The following is a 26,664-nucleotide window of genomic DNA, read 5'->3' as shown; positions in this document are numbered from 1 at the left end:
AGCGTTTTCCGTTCGGGCTCCAGTACTCTGGAATGCCCTCCCGGTAACAGTTCGAGATGCTACCTCAGTAGAAGCATTTAAGTCTCACTTTAAAACTCATTTGTATACTCTTGACTTTAAATAGACCTCCTTTTTAGACCAGTTGATCTGCCGCTTCTTTTCTTTTTCTCTTCTTTCCCCCCCTCCCTTGAGGAGGGGGTCTGGTCCGATGACCATGGACGAACCGCTCGTCGGGACCCAGGATGGACCGCTCGCCTGTGTATCGGTTGGGGACATCTCTACGATGCTGATCCGACTCCGCTTGGGATGGTTTCCTGTGGACGGCCCGTGACTCTCGCTGCTGTCTTGGATCCGCTTTGAACTGAACTCTCGCGGCTGTGTTGGATCCACTATGGATTGAACTTTCACAGTATCATGTTAGACCCGCTCGACATCCATTGCTTCCGGTCCCCTAGAGGGGCGGGGGTTGCCCACATTTGAGGTCCTCTCCAAGGTTCTCATAGTCATCATTGTCACTGGCGTCCCACTGGGTGTGAGTTTTCCTTGCCCTTATGTGGGTTCTTCCGAGGATGTCGCAGTCGTAGTGGTTTGTACAGTCCTTTGAGACATTTGTGATTTAGGGCTATATGAATAAACATTGATTGTTTGATTGATTGATCATTTGACAGATGCAGTTTCGATACTACTTGGTATCAAGTTGTTTCGGTCGATACCTAAAAGGTATCGAGTGGCCCCAGGACCTAGGCAGGATCATTTCAGATGGAGCTATAAGCACGATCTCCAAATGATAATGATGTTGGCAGTTTGCCGAAAAGGGTAGAGGGTGGCACAAAATTGCAAGGCATTAGGATGTCGTAACAAAACAATTATTTGCCTTAATGATGGGATGATGGCAAATAAAATGAACTGTTTGATGTCATCATGTCATAAAATCTTTGCTTTAAGGATTAATTTGCTAGAGCAGCATTTGATGTTTTTGTCATGATTTTGTTTGTCACTGCGGGGTCAGAGGCTGCATGAAAAATGGTTGAACATTTGTTCCGACCCCATAATTCACCAGGCCCTTGCTGAGGGATAGGATGACTGTATTGTGGAGATAGTAATAGTCACGTTCACTTTGAGAGTTTTAGTAGCCACATATCCCTGACCTGAAGAACTCTACTGTGATTCATCTTCCGCCCAGTGACTCGGACTGACCATGGGATGAAATATATTCCCAGGGCTCATGATAAATACCCGGGGAAGAGGCGCGGGGGGCTGCAAAGTTTTTTATTTATCACGGCTGTGGAGAGAAAGAGAGAAAGGCGAGGGAGAGAGAGCACCAGGAATACCAGGCGCAGACATCGTGCTGACTGCCAATGCCACATGAGTCCGAACTTCAACAGGAGCCAGCCTCATTGCCCCCGAGGAGATGAATTATGACCTCTTCTTTAAAAAAAAAAAAGGTTCCTAACCAGCCCTGCCCTGCAGCCAGTCTGTGCTGCTGAACTTAAAGTACAATGAGAGGGAACACGCCAGGATTTGCTTTCGGTCTGTTGACACTCTTCACAGATGGACATCAATCATAAAGAGAGGTCAATGGAATCAAAAGTTCTATAGCAGCAATTATATAAAGTAGAAAATGAATGATGGAGTGACAAGAAGAGAGAGAGGTTATGCCGGGTGAATGTAATGCCCGTCCAATTATACAGCCTAATTAACTATGTCAATTAAAGTGTGATAAATGCCCTCTGTGTTATTGGCTGGCATCAGGAAAATCGATGGGCAGAGCCAGGAGGAGCTGAGAGCAGATGCTGGTCAGGATTCGAAGTGAGCAGCGGTGGCCGGGATCGTTTGGCGGTGACACCTGGTGGGTCTGATAAAAACTTGTGATGCTCCGATAAGCAAGGGAGGAAGAGAGAGCCTCACCTGATTGACTGACTTTATTGTTTGGGTCGGCGAACGGTAGATGCAGGCGGGGAAGCAGGAGAAGAGATACTGGATCTTTGCATCAAACGTTTTCTCGCTGCCTTTGCTTTGCCCTTAGAAAGTAAACAGCAGCAGGCCGATCTGAGGCTATGTTTATCCAATCAGTAGTCGGCTGACAGGCAGGCCTTCTGTTGTGTCTGCTCATCTCTCAGCAGACTGCAGCAAGTCCAAATATCACAGCCTGGCCTGGCCTTTGACTCACCTGGGCAGTTGGATTTGTGAGATTTAATTAGAGGTTTTTTCTATTCCTTTCGGAGCTGACTGCCGGAGGTGAGAGGTTCAGCCATGTTTGTTTCACTTCAAGAAAATGATGTGCGTCCTTCAGGGATTAGGGAGCAAAAATGAGAGTCCAAGGAAGTATCCCTTGTGTCCCCTTGAGAATGTCTTAAGCGTCGATGGACGAAGGTATTAGAACGGGCCTGATCGTCACAGGAAATGGAAATGAGGGACAATGTAGATTTGGAAAGATATTCTTCAACTGAACGTTGACTCCATTCTGCTCTACTCACCTCAGTGTTAAAGGGGAACATTATCACAATTTCAAAAGGGTTAAAAACAATAAAAATCAGTTCCCAGTGGCATGTTGTATTTTTTGAATTTTTTTTCAAAATGTTACCGGTCTCCGAATATCCCTAAAAAAAGGTTTAAAGTGCTTGATTTTCGCTATTTGCGATGCCATCCATCCACCATCTTCCGCTTATCTGAGGTCGGGTCGCGGGGGCAACAGCCTAAGCAGGGAAACCCAGACTTCCCTCTCCCCAGTCTTCCCAACGTGTCCTGGGTCTTCCCCGTGGCCTCCTACCGGTTGGACGTGCCCTAAACACCTCCCTAGGGAGGCGTTCGGGTGGCATCCTGACCAGATGCCCGAACCACCTCATCTGGCTCCTCTCGATGTGAAGGAGCAGTGGCTTTACTTTGAGTTCCTCCCGGATGACAGAGCTTCTCACCCTATCTCTAAGGGAGAGCCCCGCCACACGGCGGAGGAAACTCATTTCGGCCGCTTGTACCCGTGATCTTATCCTTTCGGTCATGACCCAAAGCTCATGACCATAGGTGAGGATGGGAACGTGGATCGACGGGTAAATTGAGAGCTTTGCCTTCCGGCTCAGCTCCTTCTTCACCACAACGGATCGGTACAACGTCCGCATTACTGAAGACGCCGCACCGATCCGCCTGTCGATCTCACGATCCACTCTTCCCTCACTCGTGAACAAGACTCCTAGGTACTTGAACTCCTCCACTTGGGGCAGGGTCTCCTCCCCAACCCGGGGTTGGCATTCCACCCTTTTCCGGTAGAATCCCATGCCTTTTGCGATGCGACTATCCATTTCCCTGTGACGTCATACAGTGCTGCCAATGTAAACAAACAATGGCGAATAGCACAACAAGATATAGCGACATTAGCGCGGATTCAGACTCGGATTTCAGCGGCTTAAGCGATTCAACAGATTACGCATGTATTGAAACAGATGGTTGGAGTATGAAAGTATTGAAGAAGAAACTTAAGCTATTGACGCTATTCATAGCCATAGCATGGCCGAATAGCTGCGTTAGCATCGCCGGTAAAATATGCAGACCAAACGTTCACGACTTTCGCATCTTGTGACACTGGAGCAACTTAAATCCGTGGATTGGTAAGTGTTTTTTTCGCATTAAATGTGGGTGGACGGAAACGTAATATAGTTGCAAATGCATCTGCAGGTTATCCATACATCTCTGTGCCATGTCTGCTTTAGCACCGCCGGTAAATAACATGTTAGCATTGATTAGCGTAGCATGTTAGCATCGATTAGCTGGCAGTCAACATCAACAAAACTCACCTTTGTGATTTCTGTGACTTTATCGTTGCAAATGCATCTGCAGGTTATCGATACATCTCTGTGCCATGTCTGCTTTAGCACCGCCGGTAAATAGCATGTTAGCATCAATTAGCGTAGCATTTTAGCATCGATTAGCTGGCAGTCAACATCAACAAAACTCACCTTTGTAATTTCTGTGACTTTATCGTTGCAAATGCATCTGCAGGTTATCCATACATCTCTGTGCCATGTCTGCTTTAGCCCCGCCGGTAAATAGCATGTTAGCGTCGATTAGCGTAGCATTTTAGCATCGATTAGCTGGCAGTCACGCCGCGACCGAATATGTCTGATTAGCACATAAGTCAACATCAACAAGACTCACCTTTGTGATTTCGTTGAATTTATCATTGCAAATGCTTCTGTAGGTTATCCATACATCTCTGTGTCATGTCTGTCATTGCCGGTAAAATGTGGAGACACTCTGGCACGTTCAATGGGGTCTGGCGGCAGACACTTTGGCATCTTCGGGCCAGTGGTGCAACTTGAATCCCTCCCTGTTAGTGTTGTTACACCCTCCGACAACACACCGTCGAGGCATGATGTCTCCAAGGTTCCAAAAAATAGTCGAAAAAATGGAAAATAACAGAGCTGAGACCCAATGTTTACAATGTGTTGAAAATGAAAATGGCGGCTGTATTACCTCGGCGACGTCACATTCTGACGTCATCGCCTCCAGAGCGATAGACAGAAAGGCGTTTAATTCGCCAAAATTCACTATTTTGGAGTTCGGAAATCGGTTAGAAAAACATATGGTCTTTTTTCTGCACCATCGAGGTATATATTGACGCTTACATAGGTCTGGTGATAATGTTCCCCTTTAAGGGAAACTAGTACTACTGAAAACTACAACAATAAAACAACCAAAGGTAATTTGTAGTTATTTTGGTCATGTGGTTCATGGCCAAGGTATGTGAGGAGTTAATGCATCTGCCTCACAATACGAAGGTCCTGAGTAGTCCTGGGTTCAATCCCGGGCTCGGGATCTTTCTGTGTAGAGTTTGCATGTTCTCCCCGTGAATGCGTGGGTTCCCTCCAGGTACTCCGGCTTCCTCCCACCTCCAAAAACATGCACCTGGGGATAGGTTGATAGGCAACACTAAATTGGCCCTAGTGTGTGAATGTGAGTGTGAATGTTGTCTGTCTATCTGTGTTGGCCCTGTGATGAGGTGGCGACTTGTCCAGGGTGTACCCCGCTTTTCGCCCGATAGTAGCTGAGATAGGCACAGCGCCCCCCGCGACGCAATTGGGAATAAGCGGTTAAAAATGGATGGATGGATGGATACTGAAGGCAACAACAAAAACTACAGCATCCACAACTAAAGTTCAGCAATAGTGTTAGTTTATTTCTAGATTGATGACTTGATTATCCATATGTGTGTCATTGGATCGCCCTTCAAATATTGGGCTTATTCTGTGATACTATTAACTAGATCCACTCGACGTCCATTGTATCGGTCGCGCAGGTGAGTGTCCTCTCCAAGGTTTCTAATTGTATCCCATTGGGTTGAATTTTTTCATGCCCTGATGTGGGATCTGGCTGATGATGTCATTGTGGCTTTTGCAGCCCTTTGATCAAGGGCTATATAAATAAACCTTGATTGATTGACTTTGAAAATTCAAAGATATTAATCTTCCATTTCCTGGTTACAACATCGCGGCAATCATGTTGACCAACACATTTCCACATTGGTGAGCGTTTGGCGTGAGCGACATCAAAAGATGCCCTGCGATGAGGTGGCGACTTGTCCAGGGTGTATCCCGCCTTCCGCCCAATTGTAGCTGAGATAGGCGCCAGCGCCCCCCGTGATCCCAAAAGGGAATAAGCGGTAGAAAATGGATGGATGGATGGACATCAAAAGATGAGACACAAGACACACAGGACTGGGCGCACCACTTAAAGGCCTACAGAAACCCACTACTACCGACCACGCAGTCTGTCCATCCATCCATTTTCTACCGCTTATTCCCTTTTGGGGTCGCGGGGGGCGCTGGCGCCTATCTCAGCTACAATCGGGCGGAAGGCGGGGTACACCCTGGACAAGTCGCCACCTCATCGCAGCCACGCAGTCTGATAGTTTATATATCAATGATGAAATATTAACATTGCAACACATGCCAATACGGCCTTTTTAGTTTACTAAATTGCAATTTTAAATTTCCCGCGAGTTTCTTGTTGAAAACGTCACGGAATGATGACGCGTACACGTGACGTCACGGACTGTCAGGAAATATTAGCGCTGCACCACACACAGCTAAAAGTCGTCTGCTTTAATCGCATAATTACAAAGTATTTTGGACATCTGTGTTGATAAATCTTTTTGCAATTTGTTCATTTGATAATGGAAACTATAAAGAACAATTCTGTTGGTGGTAAGCGGTGGATTGCAGCTGTCTTTAGCACAGAGACACAAAAGGGAATAAGCGGTAGAAATGGATGGGATGGATGGACACAGCCGGTGTTTCTTTGTTTGTTGTGAAGCTTTAACACAGAGCGGTCAAGCGAACATGTTTTCTCTACGTCAACCAGCATGTTTTTGGATGGAGAAATTGTGATATGTATCTTACCGGAGACATCAATGGATTATTCGTCGTCCGGCAGCAGCTGTCATGTCAAAAAAGGCAGTTGTGAGCTTGGCTCCTCGGCTTCTCTCTGAGACACTTTGTGTTCACCGCAGCCATCCGACCTCGAGGTATGTCTTTACAATCTTTAAAATCTCACTAAAACACAATTAAAACAATAAGCAGATAAGGGATCTTCCAAAATTATCCTAGTAAATGTGTCTAATTACACCTGAAGCGCTCACATCGCCGGAGCCCTCGCTTATTTTTTATTTAAAAAATTTTTTCTAGTCCTTCACTATCAATATCCTAATTCACGAATCCTTCATCCTCGCTCTAATTAATGGGGAAATTGTCGCTTTCTCGATGAGAATTGCTCTTGCTGCTGGTGGCTCCCATTATAAACAATGTGAGGATGGGAGGATCCCTCACACCGGTGACGTCACGCGCACATACTTCCGGTAAAGGCAGGGCTTTTTTATTAGCGACCAAAAGTTGCAAACTTTATCGTCGATGTTCTCTACTAAATCCTTTCAGCAAAAATATGGCAATATCGCCATGACACATAGAATGGACCTGCTATTCCCGTTTAAATAAGAAAATCTCATTTCAGTAGGCATTTTTTGCTAAAAAGACTGCTCTCTGGGCAACGCTAAGCTCTGTTGACGCTCCACGTGACATTGGTGTGCCTCTGAAGGCTCCCATTATAAACAATGTGAGGACGTGAGGAGCCCTCACCCTTGTGATGTCATTGTCTGCGACTTCCGGTAAAGGCAAGGCTTTTTTATCAGCACCAAAAGTTGCAAACTTTATCATCCTCGCTCTAATTAATGGGGAAATTGTCGCTTTCTCGGTCAGAATTGCTCTTGCTGCTGGTGGCTCCCATTATAAACAATGTGAGGATGGGAGGAGCCCTCACACCGGTGACGTCACGCGCACATACTTCCGGTAAAGGCAGGGCTTTTCTATTAGCGACCAAAAGTTGCAAACTTTATCGTCGATGTTCTCTACTAAATCCTTTCAGCAAAAATATGGCAATATCGCCATGACACATAGAATGGACCTGCTATTCCCGTTTAAATAAGAAAATCTCATTTCAGTAGGCATTTTTTGCTAACAAGACTGCTCTCTGGGCAACGCTAAGCTCTGTTGACGCTCCACGTGAGATTGGTGTGCCTCTGAAGTGAACGATAAGGAATAACAACATGGAATACTAACGACACAGCTGATGATCGTAGCTACGTCCGGCAAGTTGACCAACTTTTGGCAGAACAACACATGCCCGTGGTTTGTACGCATTAAAGTCCAGTTCTAACTTAAAAGAATTCCCCAGGATGTAACAGTATTTCCACATTGTGGCCGGGCGACAATAACGCTTTGGAGGTTGCTCCGGGCTACCGGTGAGTACTGTAATCTACAGTAGAACACGCTCAAGGTTATTATATTGGATTTAGTGAGTCTAAGGCGACTAAATGGGTGTTATTTGATGTTTAAATGCCTACTGAAATTAGATTTTTTTATTTAAACGGGGATAGCAGGTCCATTCTATGTGTCATACTTGATCATTTCGTGATATTGCCATATTTTTGCTGAAAGGATTTAGTAGAGAACATCGACGATAAAGTTCAAATCGCCTCTTTTTTTTTTTTTTTAACTATTTTTTATTTATTTATTTTTTCTAGTCCTTCGCTATCAATATCATCATCCACGAATCTTTCATCCTCACTTAAATTAATGAAGAAATTGTTGTTTTCTCGGTCCGAATAGCTCTTGCTGCTGGAGGCTCCCATTATAAACAATGTGAGGACGTGAGAAGCCCTCACCCTTGTGAAGTCATTGTCTGCTACTTCCGGTAAAGGCAAGGCTTTTTTATCAGCACCAAAAGTTGCGAACTTTATCATCGATGTTCTCTACTAAATCCTTTCAGCAAAAATATGGCAATATCGCAAAATGATCAAGTATGACACATAGAACGGACCTGCTATCCCCGTTTGAATTAAAAAATCTCATTTCAGTAGGCCTTTAAAAATCAACACCTTAACTCGTCATCATCCACAACTTTTCAACAATTTTTTTCTTAGCTGCATTTTTACAGGTCATTGCTGAGCGTGAAAGGACAAACAACTCTTACTCTTTGGGGAGAAGTAGCTTGGACGCAGGGTGTGAGAAGAATAGTCATTTTCAGACTTTTTTGCAGGTCGATTTGGTGTGTTTTTGTGTCGGCTGTCATTATGAGTGAGGTTTTCATTAGTTGTTTAGCTACACACTTTAAGCAGGAGAAAACTCTCGGGGTGCTTACTGATATTTGATGCCGACAATAAAGCATATTAACCACCAAAATGAGGCAAATATGTGAGTAAAGTAGGGTCCTAACACCATAGAAAATTGCCGACCTCACCACGGCAATAGCAGTGTTTAGTTCCAACATTGTATTCTTGAACTCGCACACACGTTTGGTTCACATTCTGCCTGTCACTGCCATTCTGTCCTTGGGCAAGTCACTTCTCCCTTGCTCCCAGTGCCGCTCAGACTGGTGTATCAGAGTGAATACCTGCCGTAGGCACAAATTGGCAGCCACGCTTCCTTCAGTCCACCCCAAGGCAGCTGTGGCTACAAATGTAGCTTACCACCATTAACGTGTCAATGTGGAGTGAATGAATAATGGGTTCTCACTTCGCTATGAAGCGCTAGATAAACCTAATCCAGGGGTCGGCAACCCGCGGCTCCGGAGCCGCATGTGGCTCTTTGGCCACTCAGCTGCAAATGGCTCAGATGCATAATCGCCGACCCCCCCGATTTCCGGATTTTGGTGCCTCTCCTGGACATCACCCGGGGTTAACATTCTCCGATTTTCACTCAGACCACAATATTGAGGACGTGTCGTGATGGCTTTACTTTTAACGTCCTCTACAACATATCATCGCCCGCCTTTACACCATGCTATCTGCGTGCCAGCCGGACGCATGCATCTCGCTGTTTCTATCATCACACGTACGAGATTGCAAGGCATATAGCCAACAGCCATAAAGGTTACACTGACGGTTGTGATATAAACAACTTTAACACTCTTACTAATATGCACCACACAATGTGAACCCACACCAAACAAGAATGACAAACACATTTCGGGAGAACATCTTCACAGTAACACAACATAAACGCAACCTAACAATTACCCAGAATCCCAAGCATCCATGACTATTCCAGGCTATATTATACACCCCCGCACCCCCAACCCCGCCCAACTCAACCGACGCACGGAGGTGCTAGCGGGGTGTAAAATATAGCCTGGTTTAAATATACATCATGAAGTCGTCACCGCGTTTTTTTTCCAAACAAGGTTGAAAATACACTTCATAAACATTGTATAGATTCAGACCTGATACAGACCTGCATAAAAAAAAAGCTGCTTTTAGCAACATTTATGTCACTGCATGTTGCACATCAGTGTTAATATTGATTGATTGATTGAAACTTTTATTAGTATATTGCACAATACAGCACATATTCCGTACAATTGTCCACTAAATGGTAACACTCGAATTAGTTTTTCAACTTGTTTAAGTCGGGGTCCACGTAAATCAATTCATGCTAATAAACACATGCCACTAATTAGATGACAATAATACCCAATCTTACATTTTTTTATGTTTCTTCATAGCCTGAAGCAGAGGGAGAGGAGTTCATCCCAGAGGCATCTCAAACTGTATGCAAGCTCACGCCAAAATGCATGAACGTTATAATTTGATGCCTTGGCATTGTTTAACACACGTATCGACCATTGTAGCAATATTCGTAAGTCGGAAAAAAAATAACTTTATCGTAGGTCCCTTATTCAGTAGGGAAGGGATTCATATGGCACCATTCCTGGTGCAATGCAGTCTACTGAAAATGATGAAAAGTGCTACTCTGCGAAGCAACTGACGCTGTGATAAAAAGATGGAATTGCCACAAAATATATATAAAACACTACTACTAAAGTACTAAAGTGGACAGTGCCATTAATTGCTTTACGTTGACCCTGACCGACTTAAACAAGTTGAAAAATGTATACGGGTGTTACCATTTTGTGGTCAATTTTACGGAATATGTACTGAACTGTGCAATCCACTAATAAAAGTTTCAATCAATCAATGCAACCCCCTATTTGTCACGTTTCATGTGTCAGGTAAACCATGACAAATGGGGCCAAATGAATCCTCTTTTTACTCTAATTAAAGCACATTTAAACCACCAGCACTGTTTCAAAAGTACCTATTTGGCACGGTTATCACATGTTATGTAAACGCTACCCAAACTCAAAAAAACTAAGGTTCCTTACGTTAAAATGTCCAAATTATCATGAATTGGAATCAACATATTTTCCAGACTATAGAGTGCAGTGTTATATTAGCCGCACCCACTAATTTTTAGGGGAAAAACACATGAGTTATCTACACAGAAATATTCTTTAAATGTGTATTATGTGTTTTATATTGTGTTGTTACATTTATATAGTAATCATTATTCTGTGACTGTAAATTGTTTGCCTGTTTTCTTATTGATGCTTTTATTTTTTTTATTTTTTTATTTTTGTCTGTATTGCTGTAACGCCGGTTCGGCATTGTGGTACCGGGTTCGATTCCCTCGAGGATGCGTCGAAAATTGAACACAGCAAAAGGTATGAACTAATGATTTATTTAACAAAAGGTGCTAGAGAACAAAAATACTGGAGCTAAGAAAAAGGGAAACAAAATACGCTAGCGTGAAAGCTAGGAAATATAAAGAACTAAGACTTTACATCCATCCATCCATCCATCATCTTCCGCTTATCCGAGGTCGGGTCGCGGGGGCAGCAGCCTAAGCAGGGAAGCCCAGACTTCCCTATCTCCAGCCACTTCGTCTAGCTCTTCCCGGGGGATCCCATTTCGGCCGCCTGTACCCGTGATCTTATCCTTTCGGTCATGACCCAAAGCTCATGACCATAGGTGAGGATGGGAACGTAGATCGACCGGTACATTGAGAGCTTTGCCTTCCGGCTCAGCTCCTTCTTTCCCACAACGGATCGATACAACGTCCGCATTACTGAAGACGCCGCACCGATCCGCCTTTCGATCTCACGATCCACTCTTCCTTCACTCGTGAACAAGACTCCTAGGTACTTGAACTCCTCCACTTGGGGCAGGGTCTCCTCCCCAACCCGGAGATGGCATTCCACCCTTTTCCGGGCGAGAACCATGGACTCGGACTTGGAGGTGCTGATTCTCATTCCGGTCGCTTCACACTCGGCTGCGAACCGATCCAGTGAGAGCTGAAGATCCCGGCCAGATGAAGCCATCAGGACCACATCATCTGCAAAAAGCAGAGACCTAATCCCGTGGCCATCAAACCGGATCCCCTCAACGCCTTGGCTGCGCCTAGAAATTCTGTCCATAAAAGTTATGAACAGAATCGGTGACAAAGGACAGCCTTGGCGGAGTCCAACCCTCACTGGAAACGTGTTCGACTTACTGCCAGCAATGCGGACCAAGCTCTGGCACTGATCGTACAGGGAGCGGACCGCCACAATAAGACAGTCCGATACCCCATACTCTCTGAGCACTCCCCACAGGACTTCCCGAGGGACACGGTCGAATGCCTTCTCCAAGTCCACAAAGCACATGTAGACTGGTTGGGCAAACTCCCATGCACCCTCAAGAACCCTGCCGAGAGTATAGAGCTGGTCCACAGTTCCACGACCAGGACGAAAACCACACTGTTCCTCCTGAATCCGAGGTTCGACTATCCGGCGAAGCCTCGTCTCCAGTACACCTGAATAAACCTTACCGGGAAGGCTGAGGACTTTACACGATGGCACAAAAAGTAAACACAAAGATGATTAGCATGTTAGCTAAAGATGACAATAAGGTGGCTTAGCTAATGAGCTAGCGAGAAAAACATACCTGACGTTACTTGTTGCATGTGAGCAAATTAGAGTCCCAGAAAGAATAAACGGAAGAGGCTGGCTTATAAAGGAGGGTGATTAGCTTAAGCAGGTGTGCGGACCGAGTGTAGCAGTTGAACTAATGTGTAACCGTAGTGATGGACAAAACAGGAAATAAACGGGTCAAACGGAGAATGAAACAAAGATGGAAAAATAAACAACATGTGAAGATCCAAGTCACGGATCGCAACAATTGCATAATTACAATTATATGCTTTTACTTGTAATTGTGTTGAGTTGTGGACCCCAGGAAGACTAGTGGGTTGTTGTGGCAACCAGTTAATGGAGATCCTTAATAAAAATCAGAAAATTAGCACCTGCTAAAAGATGACGCAATAGCACAGGGTTAGGGAACATATGGCTCTAGAGCCAGATGCGGCTCTTTTGATGACTGCATCTGGCTCTCAGATAAATCTTAGCTGACATTGCTTAACACAATAAGTAATGAATAATTCCGCTGGTAATCACAGTGTTAAAAATAACATTCAAATTATAAAACTTTCTCATGCATTTTAATCCAACCATCAGTTTTCTATCGCACCTGTTCAATATGTCGCATTAATGGTAAGAAGTACTATATTTATTATTGGTTAACTTTAGAATAACAATGTTGTTAAAAAGAATAAGAGACTTATTATACTGTAAAAATGTTGGCCTGACTTAAAAATGCACATATTTAGTTGTATTCAGTGTTAAAAAATATTATATGGCTCTCACGGAAATACATTTTGAAATATTTGGCTTTCATGGCTCTCTCAGCCAAAAAGGTTCCCGACCCCTGCAATAGAACGAACAATAAAACACATTATCAGTGTTTTTGCTGGTTATTTTTTTCAAACAATTTTTATTATCTCAGTGAGCGAAGAAAAAACCCGTAAATTAGCTGCTCTGTCTAATAAGCCGCATGGTTCAAAGTGTAGGAAAAAAAGTAGCGGCTTGTAGTCCGAAATTTACGGTACAAGGCTTTCAACGGATGACAAAGATCTGAACTGAAGTTTCATTTTTTTTTTCTGGCCTTGGTTGTCTTGTGTCTCAGATTTACTGACACCAATTAAAAAGTGTTAAATTAGAGATTCCAGCATGCAGCTTCGAGTTCCTGTGAAGCAGGACTGGAAAAACCCCAGTGCGGCTTAGAAATAGTCGTTAAAATATGTCGTATCTAATGATAATCTGGAGGATTTCCATGCACATCCGTTCAGATCTTTAGGAAAGAAAATCACACATCAAATAGAAGTACATTTTTGCATTTGTTTTATTCTTTAATCTGCTCTTCTTGCTTCATGTTTGAATCGTCCCCCTGCTTTTGTTGTGAATGCTGCACATGGCATTCAGCCGTACTTTAACCTTTGCCCAAATTCTCTCATCGTTCAAAGCATTGAGCATGAGAGAACATGTCCCCTTGTTGACTGTGTGCACTTGACATTGCTACGCCTCCGTTGTTCCCTGGGACAATGGCCTCCACACGAGCATCTTCCTCCCCCGCCACCGAAATTCTAACGCTGTGAAAAAGACAGCTATAGCGAATCCTATTCTCCTGCAGAACCCCCACATAAAAACAGGAATGTTTGTCTGGGCCGAGTTATCATCTGCATACTCTACACCAGGGGTGCCCACACTTTTTCTGCAGGCGAGCTACTTTTCAATTGACCAACTCGAGGGGATCTACCTCATTTATATATATCATTTATATTTATTTATTTATGAAAGAGACATTTTTGTAAACAAGTTAAATGTGTTTAATGATAATACAAGCATGTGTAACACATATAGATGTCTTTCTTTCACGAAGACAAGAATATAAGTTGGTGTATTACCTGATTCTGATGACTTGCATTGATTGGAATCAGACAGTAATGATGATAACGCCCACATTTTCAAATGGAGGAGAAAAAAAAGTTCTCCTTTCTGTACAATACCACATGAAAGTGGTTGGTTTTTGGCATCTAATTCATCCAGCTTCCATACACTTTACAAGAAAAACATTGGCGGCAAATTCCGTAGCTTGCTTGATTGACATTCACGGCACCCGAGGGTCTTGTGAGATGACGCTGGCTGCTGCCAGTTCATTATTATGAAAAAATGACAGAGAGAAAGGCGAGAAACACTTTTTATTTCAACAGACTTTCGCGCCGTCCCTTCCGTCAAAACTCTAAAGGCCGAATGCACATTTCCCATCTTCACAATAAAAGCCCTGCTTCATGCTGCCTGCGCTAACTAAATACAGAGTCTCGGAAAGCTGGCGTGCACAAGTGATGTGCACCCCAGCTTTCTGAGGGATCGCTTGTGCACGCCAGTTTTCCGAGACTCTGTATTTAGTTAGCGCAGGCAGCATAAAGCAGGGCTTTTATTGTGAAGGTAGGAAATGTGCAGTCGGCCTTTAGAGTTTTGACGGAAGGTACGGCGCGAGAGTCTGTTGAAATAAAAAGTGTTTCTCGCCTTCCTCTCGGTCATATTTTCATAATAATGATCTTGCAGCAGCCAGCGTCATCTCACAAGACCCTCCGGCACCGTGAATGTCATTTAAGTGACGTCTTGGTGAAGATTGATGATCACTAATTTTTAGGTCTATTTTCTTTGAAAGCCTGGCTCGAGATCGACTGACACACCCCCCGCGTTCGACTGGTAGCTCGCGATCGACGTAATGGGCACCCCTGCTCTACACGGTTACCAGGCTTTTGAGAGACAAGTATATCCTATAAGAGGTGTTAGAATCTCATCAGCAAAACCACTTTCTCTCTTGGGGGTGTTGTGCACTGAGAGAAATAGACAAAGGAGGCGGAAAAAAAAAAAAAACATGCAGGAATGATGAATATTTATCCAGGGCAGAAATGAGGGGAAGAACAAAGAGAGAACCTGTATTATTTTAGAATTATCTACCAATTTAAATAAAAGTCAAACCATTTAAATCAGGGATGTTGTGAAATATCTGCTAATGCATTCTCTGTGTGAAACCTTCAGGGATGTCAAACAGCGTTCAAGCACCAAATGTTGTAACCGATTTTATTCGATTAGACGAACTGAGACTTTTGCACAGCATGAAATAAAACGGGTTGCGGGAGCCCACAGGTACTGCCACTCTGCACCTGAGGAAGCTTTTTTTTTTGCTTGTAAATCATTTCAATGCTGCTTGTTTTTTTTTTCTTCTTCTTCTTCCTCGCAGCCGTGAGCGGAGCGGAGGATGTGGCGCTCTACGTGGGCATGGTGGCGGTGGCTCTGTGCCTGACCTTACTGCTCATCACCGTGGTCCTGGTCTACCGGCGCAAGAAGGCAGGACTGGATGCCGACGTGGCCGACTCCTCCATTCTCACTACTGGCTTCCAGCCCATGGGCATCAAGCCCAGCAAGCCAGGTGTGTGGGCGCCGCGGCCACGCAGGCCCCTCACCCACAGCAGTAGGACACTATTCTTGGTTTTAACCCCCTCTGTGCATCCATCGGTCTGTCTGCCCGCTGTGATAGTGCTCTGCTCATCAGTATGTAGTGTTCAGCCACGTTTCCAACAAGGGCTACGGTTTTGTACAGTTCAGGAGTTTTTATGTGAGGCATGACGTATTTGAATAGAGAATCTTTACAGGAATGGAAATCACACAAACTGCTGTATATCACGGAGAGAGGATATGAAGCAGGTGTACTGTGTCACCATCCATGTTGTTAATGGGTTACACTTTTGTTTTATCCCCCTTCTGTTCCCAGTCAGCCAACTTAAACCAGTTGTTTGCGTTTTCCTCTTGAGTGTAGGAACTCTTTGAAACAAACTCTGAAGTAAACTAAAACTTTCAAACGTTCAGACTTAAAATGAGTCCTTTACTTAATACAGCGGTCGGCAACCCAGCATGTTGAAAGAGCCATATTGGACCAAAAATACAAAAAGCATATCTGTTTGGAGCCGTAAATAGTTCAAAGCCTTATATAAGTGTTATAAAGAAAGCAACACAATAAGTGTCTCAGCGTTTCAGATACCTCCTGGAAATTACTGGCTTAAAACTGCCAAAGGTATATATGTGTGTGCTCAATTTAAAAGAAAGGACATGCTGTCTATCGGATTTATGATAATCTTTGCAAACTGGGTAATGTTTGCTGTGGTCTGGAACAACATGGCACACAGACACTGGAATGCAGTCAATGTTACATACAGATAATGTGTAATGAGACACATTATCTGTTTTAAATACACAGAGGACTTAAGTAAAGGAAATTCAATGAACTCAAATATACCTACAAACGAGGCATGATGATGCAATATGTACACACAGCTAGCCTAAATAGCATGTTGGCATGGATTAGCTTGCAGTCATGCATTGATTGATTGAAACTTTTATTAGGAGATTGCACAGTACAGAATACATTTTTCAAAGTCGGGGTCCACGTAAATCAATTCATGGTAATTAATGCACTGACCAAATATGCCTGATTAGCACTCCATGCAAGTCAATAACATCTACAAAGCTCATTTTTGTGCATTCACGCACAGCATAAAACGTTTGGTGGACAAAATGAGACAATGAAGGAGTGGTATTAAACACGTCTCTCTGAGGTGACGACGGAGAAAGTTGTACATGCAAACCACTTCGGTGAGTGCGAGGACTGCCAAAATCAGTAGGACAAAGCGGCACTGGCCAAATTCTGTCATCAGTGAAGCATAAACACAAACACATTAAACAATGGGCTTTCTAACAATTAAGACAGTTTCTGTTATTTTTGTCCTCCTCCAGAAACATTATTAAAACAAACAAATATATTTTTCCCCCATCTTTTTCCATTTTTGAAAAAGCTCCAGGGAGCCACTAGAGCGGTGCTAAAGAGCCGCATGCTTACCCCCAACTTAATCCAATGCAAACAAAGCGGATTTCACATTGCATTGCCATTGTACTGACCTAAAATCCGTTAGTGGACCGAAAAGAGCTAATGTGGGATCCTCTTCCTGATGCTGAAATGATGGGTACAAAAGTCAGTATTTTATAGATACCGACCCAAGCCCGTCATTACTGCCAGGTATCGATTCACAGAAAATCTAACGTCTATATTTCAATGCCTTTGTTGTATTGGACGTCATGTCCGGTTGCAGACTCTGTTGCCGCTTCAAACACTTAGCACTCAAGCAGCACTCAGAGGTGTTGTGAATGTTCATACTAACACAGCAAGTATGCCTAATAGAAAACAATGGAATGTACTGCAAGAATCCACTTAGCAAAATTTGCACTCTCAATGCTAATTTACATTGGAATTGCCATATACATTAAGGATATAACATGCCGATTCCAACACATCCAAAATGTGGTAATAAAAACTACAATTAAGATGCAGCTGGTTTGTAATTAATATAATATAAACACTTTTATGGCGCAACAGAAGAGTAGATCCAACTTAATGGCAAAGACTACTCCCTGATGAGGCAACACATTAGATCCTATATACTAGCATCTCATGTCTTGGAATTGCAACTGCATGAAAAGTCTGATGTATAATACTTGCAAGTGAGACTCAGAATTGTAAGAAATCAAGACAGCACAGTCATTATATTCAATGTTAAATGTCAAATAGAATAGAATATTTAACAAATTAAAATGTATTAACACATGGACACACACAGACGTACAAAAATTAGCACCGTTGATTACCGTTATTCTTTTCCCAGGTACTAAATCGATTCAAATGCGGATTGTTCACATCCCTATGCAATGCTGTCATTGTACAGATTTACACAGCAGTTATTCATTAATAACTACTTTTAGGTGACCTGTATCATAACACTTTTCTTAAAGTTACTAAATTCCATACGCACACATCCAAAACTGAAGTGAAGTGAATTATATTTATATAGCGCTTTTTCTCTAGTGACTCAAAGCGCTTTACATAGTGAAACCCAATATCTAATTTTTACATTTAAACCAGTGTGGGTGGGTAAAGTGTCTTGCCCAAGGACACAACGGCAGTGACTAGGATGGTTGAAGCGGGGATCGAACCTGCAACCCTCAAGTTGCTGGCATGGCCGCTCTACCAACCGAGCTATCCTGCCCAAAACTCTGATAAACAAACACGTGCTTGTACAGAAACCTTTTGATTTGACATTTTGGTGTTATTTTCCAGTTATATGTTTGCACGCCCTTAAAAATGGACGTTTGTTTTGATTTAATGCATCCATTGGCAGATTTTGATGTCCGAGCAATGCCAGGATATATCTGATCTTTACACTAGCAGACATCCGATTCATATCTGATTGTGATCCACGTATGGTGGAGGCCTGGTTTGGATCTACATTTTTTTTCTGCTCGCAATCATTTTGCATTTATAATGTCAGCTGCAAGGACAACACATGTGCTTGAACCATGTAATGTAAGTAAGTAAGTAAGTAAGTAAGTCATTTTTATTTATAAAGCGCTTTTCACAGATAAAATCACAAAGCGCTGTACAAAATGTAGATAAAGTAAAACAACATCCATCCATCTATTCTCTACCGCTCATTCCCTTTCGGGGAGGCGGGGGGCGCTGGCGCCTATCTCAGCTACAATCGGGCGGAAGGCAGGGTACACCCTGGACAAGTCGCCACCTCATCGCAGGGCCAACACAGATAGACAGACAACATTCACACTCAAATTCACACACTAGGGCCAATTTAGTGTTGCCAATCAACCTATCCCCAGGTAAAACAACAGTTCAATTTAAAACAACAGGGGCAACATCGTAAAAAGGATACAAAGTGGATTAAAAATGGTAGTTAAAATGTGCCTTTACTAAAAGCTTTACTAAAAAGAGAAGTTTTCAAATGTTTCTTAAAAGTTTTAACATAGTCAAGATAACGGAGGGACTGGTGCAAATTGTTCCAGAGTCTGGGAGCTATAGCCTGGAATGCCAGGTCTCCACGGGTTTTAAAACAAGTTTTCGGGATCTTTAGAAGACCCTGGCCTGAAGACCGGAGGCTGTGCCCTGAAGACTAGGGACATAGCAAGTCAGTGATGTACTGAGGGACTAAAATCAGGACTAAAATCTTAAACTCAATGCAGAATTTAACTGGAAGCCAATGAAGACTGGTTAAAACTGGGGTGATATGGATTGTTCTGGGTGCACCGGTCATAAGTCTGGCAGCCGCGTTTTGTACAGTCTGAAGTCTCTTTAGCGTTGACTTGTTGAAAAGGGTGAAGAGAGAATTGCAATAGTAAATTCGAGACGAAATGAACGCGTGAATAATCATTTCGAGATACAATTTTGACAACAAATTTCTCACTTTAGGAATATTTCTGAGATGATAAAAACAGTTTTTGGTCAGGTGACGCCATTCATCCTCAAAAGACATTGACTGATCCAACACAACCCCAAGGTTTCTGAGGCTGCTTTTAACAGACGCACCCAGGGCACCAAGGGAGTTCTTGATCTGGGTGATCTTTTTAATCGGGGGTAATTATTTAAATACAGCTTATCAGGATTTAATTCAGTTAGATTTTGTGTGAAAACACCTTTGAGCTAGATCAGGCTGTTGTTGCGATCTGAACTAAACTGCACCGCTTGTTGGAAACATCCATTTTCTATCGCTTATTCCCTTTTGGGGTCGAGGGGGGCGCTGGCGCCTATCTCAGCTACAATTGGGCGGAAGGCGGGGTACACCCTGGACAAGTCGCCACCTCATCGCAGGGCCAACACAGATAGACAGACAACATTCACACTCACATTCGCACACTAGGGCCAATTTAGTGTTGCCAATCAACTTATCCCCAGGTGCATGTCTTTGGAAGTGGGAGGAAGCCGGAGTACCCGGAGGGAACCCACGCATTCACGGGGAGAACATGCAAACTCCACACAGAAAGATCCCGAGCCTGAAATTGAACCCAGGACTACAGGACCTTCGTATTATGAGGCAGACGCACTAACCCCTCTGCCACCGTTAAGCCCTTCCTACAATGATATTCCATCCATCCATCCATTTCCTACCGCTTATTCCCTTTAGGGGTCGCGGGGGGCGCTGGCGCCTATCTCAGCTACAATTGGGCGGAAGGCGGTGTACACCCTAGACAAGTTGCCACCTTATCGCAGGTCCAACACAGATAGACAGACAACATTCACACTCACATTCACACACTAGGACCAATTTAGTGTTGCCAATCAACCTATCCCCAGGTGCATGTTTTTGGAAGTGGGATGAAGCCGGAGTACCTGGAGGGAACCCACGCAGTCACGGGGAGAACATGCAAACTCCACACAGAAAGATCCCGAGCCTGGGATTGAACCCAGGACTGCAGGACCTTCGTGTTGTGAGGCAGACGCACTAATCCCTCTGCCACCGTGAAGCCTTGTTGGAAACATGGTTTTAATATTGTGTGTCTTCAACAGATTAATGTGTTTACAGTGTACGGTTTAAAAAAAGTTGTGTGTTTATTAGGCTGCCGTCACTTCCATTGTCGACAATTGCATCTACGTTTTCTCACTGCCTGTGTGTGTGAGTGTTTGTCTCTAAGGGTTTACTACTGCGTAATAGAAACACACCTGCTTGACTTGGATGGATATGAGAAGGTGTGCTGCAACACATTGGATCAGAGTTGTGTTTGGAGCCGATTGTGTCGCTGCTAAAGAATCCGAGCGGCGGGGAATCAAATGGCTTTGTGTGTTTGTGTATTGTCAAGCGTGTGAGTGTTGTTCTCAGCACCATGTGTCTTTCCTGTTTTTTCTGTCAGTTATCTTGGTGTTGTGACAGCATTAGAGAGTGTGAGGTCTGTCTGGAAGCTATCAAGTCTCCCTCAATGCCACTCATTGTGTTTTTTTTTTGTGTTTTTTTCTTCTTTCTCTCCCGTGGGTTGTATCATCCAAACAGAGAATTCTCATTTGCTTACCATCCAGCCCGATCTAACGACCACCACCACCAGTTATCAAGGCACTCTGCGCTCCCGCCATGACACAACTGGCAAGTTTTCAATGACCAACGGGCCTCTGCTGGACCCGCTTCCGAAGGGGTCGCACACTCTGCACAACGGGAAGCTCAGTTCGAACCCCACAGAGTTTGTGAGCCGGCTATCCACTCAGAGCTACTTTAAAACACTGCCTCGTGATGTGGCCAACACTTCCTACGGCACCTTTAACTTCCTGGGGGGCAGGCTGACCGTCCCAAACACAGGTGAGTTCTTCTTGCTTGTTGATGCTTTCACATAAGATGACCACACACAACTTATCAAACTTCAATTCTTTTTTTGGGATGTGACAAGTTGTGTAAATCTGTACTTTTTCTTCAATCTCTGAACCAAAACAAAACATGACCGCACAGGAACAGAACCAGTGTTCTAATAGTGTTTACAAGCTAACAATAATACCACTGATGAGTAAGGCAAATGTAACATTTATTAATTTCACATCAACAGCTGTGGCGCAACCACCAGTTTAAAGTGCACACAGAGCTACAAAAAAAAAAAAAAGCTGCTGATAAAACCCTTGTGGAGGCACTAATTAGAGAGCCGAGTGTTTGTTTTGGGTTTTTTTTTTTTTGCTTTTTCCTTTTGCTTCTCAAAAATAGATGCATGAGACGAGAACATTTCTGACCATATAGGTACATTTTATTAAGAATGTTCTCTCAAAAATACAAACCCCGTTTTCATATGAGTTGGGAAATTGTGTTAGATGTAAACCAAACGGAATACAATGATTTGCAAATCATTTTGGGGCGGTATAGATCGGTTGGTAGAGTGGCCGTGCCAGCAACTTGAGGGTTCCAGGTTTGATCCCCGCTTCTGCCAACCTAGTCACTGCCGTTGTGTCCTTGGGCACGACACTTTACCCACCTGCTCCCAGGGCCACCCACACTGGTTTAAATGTAACTTGGATATTGGGTTTCACTATGTAAAGCACTTCGAGTCACTAGAGAAAAGCACTATATAAATATAATACCCTACCATTTTTAACCCATATTCAGTTGAATATGCTACAAAGACAACATATTTGATGTTCAAACAAATAAATGTTTTTTTTTTTTGCAAATAATCATTAACTTTAGAATTTGATGCCAGCAACACGTGACAAAGAAGTCGGTCGGGAAAGGTGGTAATAAATACTGATATAGTTGAGGAATGCTCTTCAGACACTTATTTGCGAACATCCCACAGGTGTGCAGGCTAATTGGGAACAGGTGGGTGCCATGATTGGGTTTAAAAAAACAGCTTCCCAGAAAATCTCAGTCTTTCACAAGAAAAGATGGGGCGAGGTACACCCCTTTGTCCACAACTGCATGAGCAAATAGTCAAACAGTTTAAGAGCAATGTTTCTCAAAGTGCAATTGCAAGAAATTTAGGGATTTCAACATCTACGGTCCATAATGTAATCAAAAGGTTCAGAGAATCTGGAGAAATCACTCCACGTTGGCCAGAAACCAACATTGAATGACCGTGACCTTCAATCCCTCAGACGGCACTGTATCTAAAAACCGACATCAATCTCTAAAGGATATCACCACATGGGCTCAGGAACACTTCAGAAAACCACTGTCACTAAATACAGTTGGTCGCTACATCTGTAAGTGCAAGGTAAAGCTCTACTATGCAAAGCAAAAGCCATTTATCAACAACATCCAGAAACACCGCCGGCTTCTCTGGGCCCGAGATCATCTAAGATGGACTGATGCAAAGTGGAAAAGTGTTCTGTGGTCTGACGAGTCCATATTTCAAATTGGTTTTGGAAATATTCGACATCGTGTCATCCGGACCAAAGAGGAAGCCAACCATCCAGACTGTTATCGACGCAAAGTTCAAAAGGCAGCATCTGTGATGGTATGGGGGTGCATTAGTGCCCAAGGCATGGGTAACTTACACATCTGTGAAGGCACCATTAATGCTGAAAGGTACATACAGGTTTTCAACAACATAAGCACCGTCTTTTCATGCTTATTTCAGCAAGACAATGCCAATCCACATTCAGCGCGCGTTTCAACAGCGTGGCTTTGTAAAAAAAAGAGTGCGTGTACTTTCCTGGCCCACCTGCAGTCCAGACCTGTCTCCCATCGAAAATGTGTGGCACATTATGAAGCGTAATACATAAAACAAGAATGGGAAATAATTCCACTTGCAAAGCTTCAACAATTAGTTTCCTCAGTTCCCAAACGTTTATTGAGTGTTGTTAAAAGAAATGGTGATGTAACACAGTGGTGAACATGCCCTTTCCCAACTACTTTGGCACGTGTTGCAGCCATTGAATTCTAAGTCAATTATTATATGCAAAAAAAAATAACGTTTTAGAGTTTGAACATCAAATATCTTGTCTTTGTCATGTATTCAACTGAATATGGGTTGAAAAGGATTTGCAAATCATTGTATTCCGTTTATATTTACATTTAACACAATTTCCCAACTCAAATGGAAACAGAGTTTCTACAACATATGTCTTTAAGTGGGCATAAGTATACATTTATACTACCAAAAGGGTAAGGTGTGATATAAAGTTAAACTTTACCCCATTTTACCCCTAAAGGTACATGCTGTATAAAACATGAATCAGACCAGAGGTCGCCAACCTTTTCGAGCCCAAGAGCCCTAGTTTTGATTGATTGATTGAGACGTTTATTAGTAGATAGCACAGTTCAGTACATATTCCGTACAATTGACCACTAAATGGTAACACCCGAATAGGTTTTTCAACTTGTTTACGTCGGGGTCCACGTTAATCAATTCATGGTCTCAGCCAAAAGCCAAAGTAAGATCTTCCCCTCTGTCAACTAACTTTAGTTTTTTTTTTTTTTTTTTAATGACAAATCTTTTTTTCCCAATATTTAGTTTTTTTCTCATTGTGCTTCTTCCCAATTTTTGCTTGTCTTTTTATTTTTATTTTTATTTTTTTAAAGCTACCTAGGGCCAAAGACAAAGGGGTCACGGACTACAGATGGTCCCTGTGCCACACTTTGGGCAGCTCTGCTGCAGTAGCTTACCCTTTATGGCCAGTATAGTCTTGGTATCATAGTATATTTGTTCATCTATGGTTGTCCTACATCAATGCCGAAAGTAGTAAAATCCGCTGTCCTTCTTTAGCATGTTTTATCTTTTATCACTGCCTTTGCACATGTCACCTTTTACTTTTGTTTTCACACTAAATCAAAACAAAATCCGTACTTTGGAGCAATGTTCACGGACTCTTGTATTTGGCTTGTTACTGTATGAGAGATGATGGGCTTGTTTGAGGGAAGAGATGTTTGATGTTGGATGCTCGAAAATTTTCCGATGCTTGATTATTTTTTCGAACATCATGCAACATGCGTTGCATGATGATGATAGATAGATAGATAGATAGATAGATAGATGGATAGATAGATAGATAGATAGATAGATAGATAGATAGATAGATGGATAGATAGATAGATAGATAGAAAGTACTTTATTGATTCCTTCAGGAGAGTTCCCTCGGGAAAAGCGGGTGTACTGTGCGGCCGTGATTGGGGGGAGAGAGGTGAGGCGTAATTGTTGGCGGGTCTGTTGGTCACTCTCCAGCTGGGGGTGTCACTGATGTCAAAATAATACTTTTTTTTTTTTTTTCTGATATTTTTGCAATCAACCTATGGGGTCCCAAACATCAACTGGTGGACAGTGATCGATGGGCTAACAACCCCCGTGTTAGACGATACCTATTTTTGGTAGTGTTTTAAATACAGCATATCAACAGTAGTTTAATTGTAGTTAAAACATTTAAAATCCATCCATCCATCCATTTTCTACCGCTTATTCCCTTGTGGGGTCGCGGGGGCCGCTGGCGCCCATTTAAAATCATTATTAATAATATCTTCAATATAACAATACATTTCTCTATTTTCATATTTTATTGTTATCTCCATTCTATTGCCTTTTTTCATCATTTTCAACATGATATACAGAACATTTCATCATTCAAAATTTTACTTGTTGTTGTATGTGGAGCTTTTTATTCTATTTTATTATAGATTCAAGCCCACACTTACTTCATCATGACACTATCAGCTATTTAAAAGTATCTTGCTATCTTTTAACACTTTGGGATGTATAGAGTAAAGGGGTTTTAACAATATTACTTACAGGCCTACTGAAACCCACTACTACCCACCACGCAGTCTGATAGTTTATATATCAATGATGAAATATTAACATTGCAACACATGCCAATACGGCCTTTTTAGTTTACTAAATTACAATTTTAAATTTCCCGCGGAGTTTCCTGTTGAAAAGGTTGCGGAATGATGACGCGCGTTTGTGACGTTATTGGTTGGAGGGGACATATTAGCCAGCACCACTTGCGGCTAAATGTCGTCTCTTTCCATCGCGCATTACACAGTATTCTGGACATCTGTGTTGCTGAATCTTTTGCAATTTGTTCAATTAATAATGGAGAAGTCAAAGTAGAAAGATGGAGGTGGGAAGCTTTAGCCTTTAGCCACACAAACACACGGTGTTTCCTTGTTTAAAATTCCCAGAGGTGAAGCTTTACTATGGATCAGAGCGGTCAAGCGAACATGGTTCCCGACCACTTGTCAACCGGCAGGTTTCGGTGAGAAAATTGTGGTAAAAAGTCGCCTCTTACCGGAGATAAGCGGAGATAAGCGGAGCTTGCGCCGTCTATACAGCTGCCGTGACTTCTCTCATAGACTGGCGTCAACACCCGTGGACACACCCCTCCTGTGGCACACAATATAGTTCAATATGTTTGGGAACTTCACTGACGAATAATCCTTTATCAGCACCAAACCCCGCCCACCTCAACCACACAGGGAGGGGGGGGGGGGGTGTTTGGTGCTCGCAGGGTGTATAACATAGTCAGGACCTCTCATGGATGCAAAGGATTCTGGGTATTTGTTGTGTTGCGTTTATGTTGTGTTATTGTGAGGATTTTCTCCCGAAATGTGTTTGTCATTCTTCTTTTGTGTGGGTTCACAATCTGGCGCATATTAGTAGGAATGTTAAAGTTGTTTATATCACAACCGTCAGTGTACTCTGTGTCACCCAGTATGCCTTGTAATCTCATACATGTGCCGATAGAAGCAGCGAAATGCATGTGTCCAGTCGGCACGCAAATATCATTCCGTGAATGGCGGGCTTGATGACGTTCAAGAGGACGCAAATAGCATTCCGTGAATGGCGGGCGCGATGACGTTCAAGAGGACGTTAAGAGTAATATCATCACGGCACGCCCTTAATATTGTAGTCCAGGTGAAAATTGGAGAACGTTGACTCCGGGTGATGCCCGGGAGAGGCACTGAATCCCGGAATCTCCCCGCAACAATCTGGGGGGTCGGCAATTGTGCGGCTGAGCCTCATCAGAGTTGCCAAAGAGCCGCATGCGGCTTCGGAGCCGCGGGTTGCCGACTCCTGAACTATGGGAATCTAAGCTACAGT

General features: G+C 43.2%; 1 protein-coding gene across 4 annotated transcripts in view; it reads left to right on the top strand.

Annotated features, from left to right (window-relative positions):
* unc5a (unc-5 netrin receptor A) overlaps positions 1-26,664 on the top strand; it is a 618,101-nt gene that overhangs the window by 490,844 nt on the left and 100,593 nt on the right. For all 4 annotated transcript variants that reach the window (XR_009806956.1, XM_061901967.1, XM_061901966.1 and 1 more), the window contains 2 exons: positions 15,509-15,697; positions 21,147-21,446. Coding sequence is in view for 3 of the 4 variants with exons in the window: in XM_061901967.1 (XP_061757951.1) it covers positions 15,509-15,697; positions 21,147-21,446 (489 nt within the window). In the remaining variant the exon portion in view is untranslated. The remainder of the gene's footprint in view (positions 1-15,508; positions 15,698-21,146; positions 21,447-26,664) is intronic.

Source organism: Nerophis ophidion, linkage group LG05 (assembly GCF_033978795.1).
Source record: "Nerophis ophidion isolate RoL-2023_Sa linkage group LG05, RoL_Noph_v1.0, whole genome shotgun sequence".
In the NCBI taxonomy this organism is placed as follows: Eukaryota; Metazoa; Chordata; class Actinopteri; order Syngnathiformes; family Syngnathidae; genus Nerophis; species Nerophis ophidion.
Note: the sequence above shows the minus strand (reverse complement) of the source record. Positions and strands in the feature narration are given on the sequence as shown.